At 37.5% G+C, this 7,810-nt stretch overlaps 1 protein-coding gene across 1 annotated transcript; it reads left to right on the top strand.

The window, feature by feature from the left end:
- Window positions 1–1,676: 1,676 nt before the first annotated feature.
- On the top strand, window positions 1,677–7,533 carry med4 (mediator complex subunit 4). Its single transcript, XM_058391031.1, has 7 exons — window positions 1,677–1,770; window positions 2,219–2,285; window positions 2,430–2,600; window positions 3,492–3,549; window positions 4,057–4,143; window positions 4,376–4,507; window positions 7,219–7,533. Exons 1-7 carry the CDS (start codon window positions 1,703–1,705, stop codon window positions 7,392–7,394), a joined length of 759 nt encoding a protein of 252 aa, XP_058247014.1. The 5' UTR covers window positions 1,677–1,702; the 3' UTR covers window positions 7,395–7,533.
- Window positions 7,534–7,810: the final 277 nt, after the last annotated feature.

A 7,810-nucleotide genomic window follows, 5' to 3' on the forward strand; every position in this document is an offset into this window, starting at 1 on the left:
CATTTCAAAATAAATTGGTTAGCCTTAAAATATAAACATGTGGCAAAGTTCATTACTAGATGGACCCTTCATGGTTATGTAGTGAATTACAGAAATTCATCGTCCATCATTGAAATTTCAAGACTAAAACTTAAGATGAAGATGTCCAGGCCAGCTTTGTAAATTTGCAAGTTTTCTGACACAAGCTATATAGCTATAAAGTAGATATTTGCAGTCTTTCACTCTACAGGATCCCACATCCTGTTTTATCCCTTTTTATGTCTTGAAGGTAATGGGACAAAAAACAAACAAAAAAACATGCAGTTTTGTTTGTTGCTGAGAAACTGAAAACCACCAAAAAACAGAAAACTCTTCTTCCATGGATTTTCAATAATAAATTTGTTTAAAAAAAAGAAGAAGAAGAAGATTTAATCTGATATACAATCTCGAAAACTAGCTATCACATCGTAGGTATGCTTACAGATACCTTTTTTCACACAATGTTCCTGTATTCTGGTATACAGGACCATTGAACATTTACATTTACATCTGTATACTGGTGCAATTCTATGTATCTGTCCTGCAGTCTGGCTGCACTGTCCTTTGTCTTGCACTGTTTGCTCTAGGTTGCACACTATGCACCTAGACTAACTTAGCCGTAGCTCACGATGTAAAAAGTGTATAGTTCATAAACCAAATCTTCATTAGAATGCAAACACATTAAAATAGAAGTTTAAACCAACCTTAGACCTGCATTTTGTCTGCAAAAAGCAGTGCCCTGACCAGGCTACTGGGCTTTTTAACCCTTACTTGCAGTACACTAGTGTTCTAATCCAATGGCATATTAGAAATGGACTCATCAAACATTTGAAATTTTTGGGAATAAGCAAATAAATAATTTTTATTTGAGCAAAAGACTGTTAAGATGAGTCAGGACACTGCTGGGTTTCTGTGTGTAGAGTACCTATGTTTAGTTGCTGTTGAGCAGAACGATAGGAAAGGAGAGGGGTATTAACCTGCTGCTGGGCAAACAATTCTCACTTCTCCACAATAACTATGATAACAAAAGATAATACAGACAAAACAACTAAAGCTTTTTTGATAATAGAACAGCATATACAACTGCCACAATAAAATTGACTTTGCATAGTAACAAAGTTTTAGTTATTTTGCCTCTGTACACCACCACAATGGATGTGAATTGAAGATCTGAATGAAGAGTAGATTTAATTTAAGGGGTTTAGCAAAAATATTTTCTACATGCCTCCTGTAGGCTCGGACCAATCTGAACTTTTCTCTGACCACCAACAGAAATGTCAACCAAATTTTTATTTATCTATTTTTTTCACAACACATTGTGTAAACTCTAGAGACTGTACTTCGTTAAAATCCCAGGAGACCAGCAGGTCATGAAATACTCAGAACATCCCATCTTGCACCAACAACCATGCCACTGAAATCACACTTTCTCTCCCATGTTTTGGTGTGAACATTAATTGAAGCTCTTGCCCTCTGTGTGCACGACTGTATAAATTCTGCTGCTGCCACGTGATTGGCTGATTAGACATCTGCGTAAATGTGCAGGTGTACAGGATTTCCTATGAAATGTACGGTGCGAGTATAATATAATGTGATGTCTCCATTTCCCTAGGTGGTGCTACTGCACCGTAAACGCTTCTGCCAACCTTCAGAAGATATTACAGAAGAAAAAAGGAAACGCAACATGGCGGCAGACAAATCTACTAAAGAAAGGCTACTGTCTGCTCTGAATGATATCGAGGTGTTATCCAGGTTGGTTTTATCGCTGATTTCTGTTTTTGATAATTGGTAGTATTGCAGTCTTTAACTTTTCCTCAGTGTTCGGTTCAACTGATTACATCTAACGAAGAAAACTTTGGATCAGTTGGCTAGCTGTGCTAACGTATAGCTTTACCCGTGTTCCGACACAGACCTGGATTGGTTTGTGGTTCGTGCTCCCCGCCGCTGATTGGCTCGTCTGCAGTGACGAACCAATCAGAGCGCGGTTTGTGGCGAGCTGGTAGGAAACTGATATTGACATTGCTAGCACTTCTCCTACATATTATAAATATTGTATAAATTGACGTCAGAATATAAGCTTAGCATTATCTGGTGTTGAAATCTGATGCACACTTGGCCAGTGAAAGGTTATGAAAGGATTCTGTCTTCATCTTGACGAGTGAGATTCTTTTTTGCTTCTCTTTTTGCTATGTGTCTCCAGAGAACTTATAGAGATGCTTGCATTGTCTCGAAGCCAGAAACTTCCCCAGCCTGGAGAGGATACTCAGGTAAACTGCTACTCAGAAACATTCATATACACACTTGTGTGAGTGCCTACACACACACACAGACACACATGTTTACAAATAGGGTAGATACCCCCAGTCAGGACCAGTCCAGAATCATAGTGTTGAATTTATTTCTGTGAGCAGGTGCTGGAGCTGCTTGTACAGAGGGACAAAGAGTTCCAGGAGCTGATGCGAATGGCCTTGAGGCAGGGCCGGACCCACGAGGAGATGCAGAAGTTGGAGAAAGAAGTAGAGAAGAGGGACGGAGACATCCAGCTACTGCAGAAGCAGCTCAAGGAGGCCGAGCACATCCTGGTGAGATTGTTTATGGAAATTAGGAGCAGTGACATGTCAGAATATATAGGAGTGAGGAGTTCTTAACTGTCCTTAATTCTTAGGAGTTCGTAATGTTCTGTTGTGGGAGAACAGTAATGTATGGGACTAGTAGTCTAGATACTGTTACAGTGTAGAAGCCATGAGTGAAACAGAGATGTTTATCAGAAAAGGTTGAATTTAGAGAAATAGTGATGGGGGAGTGAAAGAGTCAACAGAAAGTTATTTGTTCTGCTCTTATCCTTAAACACAACCCAGCTCTGGTATAGTATAGAAGTGTGTTCAATTATACACTGTTTGAATATGAATATTGACTTGGCACCTGAACCATCACATTACTTTATTAATAGGCATATGATCTATTGAGTGATATCATCAATAGCATGTATCTCTCTGTCTCTCTCCATCCATCCATATATATAGATATGATGTGATATGATATATATATATATATATATATATATATATATATATATCTCATATGTGTGTGTATATATATATATATATATATATATATATATATATATGGGGGTGAGACGGACAGGCAGACAGACACGTACTTTCACTCACTGTATAGCCTAGAAAGCACACTGGATAACTTTTTTTTTCTCTCTTCCCTGGGCTCAATCAGTGACTCTCTTTTCTAATATCTCTCCAACCATCTGTACACACACACAAATCCATTTTTTGTTTCCTCCTCCAAGCAGGATGGTACATGAATTTGGTCAGCCATAATGTCTGGTCTATTAAATGGTAGAAAGAACCTTGGTGATGGCTTTTTTTCTTTTTCTTTTTTTAAGTGAAAAGATTGCATCTCCTTAACCTTGAAACCTTTCATTGTCTCTCTGTTTCTTTCTCTTTTTTACCCTATAGGCTACTGCTGTTTACCAGGCCAAAGAGAAACTCAAATCCATCGAGAAAGCCAGAAAAGGTAATTTTACCTTTTTTTTCAGGCCAGAGCAGCTTTCAAACCAAATACACTGACTGTGTTATTGTTTTAACTCAAGATTTTTGATCACAATAGCCTTTTACTGACTCCTGCATCTACATCCCTCATACCAAACATTAGTGCTGGGCGATTTTCACATTTAATTCAGTTAATGTGATTTACAAAATGCACCAGTCAATACTATGTCATTTTCGAAGTGATTTCGAAGAAAACACACCCCTATGTTCGAATTTTTTTTTACTCAGATGAATAGTGTATATTTTCTTTCATCTGAAAGAAAATATACATGATTCATCTGAATTTAATACTCTAAAGCTATTTCATTAATAATAAGATATCTAATGTACTTAAACATTTGACACAGTATCATAATTAAATCTTTTCTACCATAATTGATTCCTCACTTGTCTTAGAAAAATTGAGTAGCATTACCCAGTTACTCCCTTGATGTAGTGAGTGCTCATTGTCCATGTAATGTTTCTCTATTAGGCAGCATCTCTTCCGAGGAAATTATAAAGTATGCCCACAGGATCAGTGCCAGTAATGCAGTGTGTGCTCCTCTGAACTGGGTCCCAGGTATGTTATCTCTACCTTTTCATTTCTCACTCTTCTTTTGTTTCATTTATAAATAATGTACTGAGCTTTGTTTCTCAGATTTAAAAAAAAAAAAAATTTTAACCACACTACAGATGAAAAATACATTTACGCATTGTGTGCGGGCAGAGAGCGTCTTTTGGACAGATCACAACTGGCTGTGATTCATATGAATGTGCATTTTTAATGTTCTTCACGTGTCTTTGTGTGTCAGGTGACCCCCGGAGGCCATATCCCACTGACCTTGAGATGCGCAGTGGAATGCTGGGTCACATGTGCAACCTGCCCACCAATGGTGTGAACGGACACCTGCCTGGAGATGCACTGGCTGCTGGAAGATTACCAGGTTTGTGTGATTTGTGCTATGGACACACCAATCTGATAGGCCTTTTTGAATTGTTAGGTTCAGCATAATGCCAGTCGTAGCATGGTAGTCTTTTTTTTTTTTTTTTTTTTTTTTTTTTTATAAATGTGTTGAAGATGGTGATGTAATGAACATGTTTATAGATTTAATAAACCCAGACTAACAAAAGTATAAGTAAAACCCTTTGATTCCTGACGTCTTCCCCAATCAAGAATGAATGAATGAACGAACGAACGAATGAATGAATGAATGAATGAATGAATGAATGAATGGAATTAAGCAGATAAAAATTTAATAGATTTACATCTCATTGAGTGTATCATTTTTTTTCCAGTTTAACGTAAGACATTGAATCTTTGAGCCACTGAGCCGTTGTTAGTTTTCCAATAAATTAGGGACAAATTTAAATGCATCATTTCCCCTAAAGATGCTGTGCAATAATGTCCATGGTTAAAAGCGCTATACAAACGGAATTAATAAAGCTAATAAAGATTTCTGTTTTGAATTAAACTAACTCCAGTACTTGGGAACACAAAATTCTGCCCTAGCAGAGGCAAACATCAGCACTAAGTTTCATTCAGTGATTGAGGTAATTGAGCCAATACAAGGTTGGGCATGTGAACAACATATGGCACATATCAATAACATAATTCCAGGCTGTTTTCATATAATCATTAGACTTGATCTGAGTATAAATCATTAAAGGTTGGTGACTAATAACTGTTGTTAATAAGACCTGTGGCCTGAGGAGTAGAGTAAAAAAAAATAGTCAAGTTTAGTACTTAGCTCTGTATAATAAATACGCTGTCTTTGCAGCAACCTTGAAAACATTTTGTGTGACCCACCCCCAGATGGATAAAGATTTAATAAAATATAAAATAACTTCATTACAACTTCCTTAGTGGGATGGTTGGGCTCGGTGGCGGACTGGGACAATAATTCAGGTCGGGAATTTGACTCGTAATCCACCAGACTGCTAATCTTGTAGGCCTGTAATCCTATTACGTGATGTAACAGATAGACTACCAGACCAATTATAAATGAATAAAAAGGCCTAAATGAACCCTCAAAAACTCACTATGAATACACCATCTATAGTACACACCACAGACAAATATAAAATTGGCTTACACTTTTACACAGATACACATTCAAATGTTGAAATATATATTTTATGTATTTCCAATGATCAAGTACAGTATATCAAAAGTATCAGAAACACAAACTTAACAAAAGCTACGACAGTGTAACAGATAACAATGTTCACTCAATGGCATAAGAACAGACCAGTAAGAGCAAACAGTAAGTAATTAGTACTAGTAAATAAATCAAAATCCTTGGAATGAGGACGGGCAAAATAATCAATGGATTATCAAGGCTTTCACTTTTTTTTTTCATCTTTCCCTGAATCTCAATCTCTCTCTCTCTCTGCACATCCAGTTGCTCTGCAATATGAAATAAACACATTCAATAATATATACACACATTAATTGTATATTACAGTCCTACTACTGATTTTATAAATCATAAAAGCACATATTTCTCTAAGAATATAGCCTGCATGTTCAGTTTTGCTTGCTTAAAAAAAAAAAAAAAAAGAGAGAGAAATTTGGCACTAGAAAATACTCTATCCCCATCTCTAAAACAGTGTGCTAGTTTGTAATTTTCTAAGATGTTGTAACATGCGCTTTTAAAACTTCTATATATTTTTAAAAAATATATATTTTGTGAACACCATTAACTTGCATTTAGGCATACTGTAGATACGTGTGTGCAAATAATTAATTTTTATTTATTATAAAAAATATCTTAACCCTCTAACACTTACACACTCTTTTCTACTTCTGTGATTTCTTTTATTTGTTAAATAGAAATCTTGACCCACTAATACTAGCACTCTCTATTCCATCTACTTTTTATTCTTTTTATTTATTATTTAAAAAAAAAACATGCTACATGTACTGCGTTAGACTAAACGAGACTTGTACTTGCACACTCTTAAGTCACTCTTGCGGTACTTTGAACTCATATACCAATCGGTCTGCACAGCGCCGCTTCAAGTTGAGCACACCTATTACCTGCCACTGGAAATTAGGCAGTGCTTCGCTGACATTGGGTCTTGTGGTGATGTCATTTTCACTCAACCGTCAGGCCACCGGGAAATGTCCCAATGCTCCCAATGGCCAGTCCGCCCCTGGTTGGGCTTGGACAGAAGATGCATGGTGGTCTTTAGCTATGAATCTGGTTCTATACTTGTGCTTGTTCTTGACATGAAATTGCTTCATGTCAAACCAGCAGTCCAGCTATGATGATTATAAACCACAAATTGCTAAGCCCAGGTGACTTCCAAAAATGAGTTAATTAATTATATTATGTAGGTGGTGCCATTAGGTGTGTGTGTTATGCACTCTTTCAAAACAAGTTTTCCTGTGAACCAAACCCCCCTCCCTTCACAACCATTTTACAGCCCCTAGGTGAGAACCAGGTCAGATGAATACAGTCGGATCCATGAATATTGAAATTATAGTAAAGCAAGTACAAACCTTCAGCATTTATTTCGGTCCTCTGATGAACTAAGATTGTATTATACGACACTCATTTACATTCCCTGCTTGTTGATTTGCCTCCTCTCAGCTTTGTTGATGATTGTTCACATGAATATCTATTAATTTTTCCTCTTTCTCCCTCCCAAGACGTGCTGGCCCCACAGTACCCATGGCAGGCAGCAGATGTTGCCATGGCAATGCCTCCACCACCTCACCACGGTAACGACCTCGGCTTGGAGTTGCCAGGACACAATAAGGAGAACGAGGACGATGTGGAAGCCATGAGCACCGACTCCTCCAGTAGCAGCAGTGATTCTGACTGAGAGTGCATGAGTGCGAGAGGCAATATGAGTACACAAATCAACAAAAGGACTTGGTGTGTGAAGTATCTTAATCTACTTTCTTTACATAAGACATTTTAAGGTTGTTATTATTAACTTCATTCTTTCCACATTGCTAAAACCAACCTGACCTCAGCCAGCTGAAAAGATCTCATGACACCAAGCTAAAACCACTCAACAGTGTATTTTTACACACATCAGGTTTAGACTGTTCATTGTTGCTATCTGTTTACTGCTAGACGCAAGGCGCATCTGAGAATTCAGGAATATTTTGCCTCTTGTCTGCATTCTGTTGCTCGTGGCGCTGGGCGTGAAGTTTGGCTTCGTTTGATGAGCTTGCAATTCAGTGTACTGTGAAGCTCATGTAGAAATGCTGCAAACCTTTAATGTAACTCAGC

The sequence above is a fragment of the Hemibagrus wyckioides genome, linkage group LG06 (assembly GCF_019097595.1).
Source record: "Hemibagrus wyckioides isolate EC202008001 linkage group LG06, SWU_Hwy_1.0, whole genome shotgun sequence".
Lineage (NCBI taxonomy): Eukaryota > Metazoa > Chordata > Actinopteri > Siluriformes > Bagridae > Hemibagrus > Hemibagrus wyckioides.

What these genes read in the sequence shown, in the direction of transcription:
- med4 (XM_058391031.1), top strand. Translation starts at nt 1,703, where the DNA reads ATGGCGGCAGACAAATCTACTAAAGAAAGGCTACTGTCTGCTCTGAAT. An exon ending in AGGAGGCCGAGCACATCCTG is followed by an intron (nt 2,601 to 3,491) that starts GTGAGATTGTTT and finishes TTTACCCTATAG; the next exon opens with GCTACTGCTGTTTACCAGGC. An exon ending in GGCTGCTGGAAGATTACCAG is followed by an intron (nt 4,508 to 7,218) that starts GTTTGTGTGATT and finishes CTCCCTCCCAAG; the next exon opens with ACGTGCTGGCCCCACAGTAC.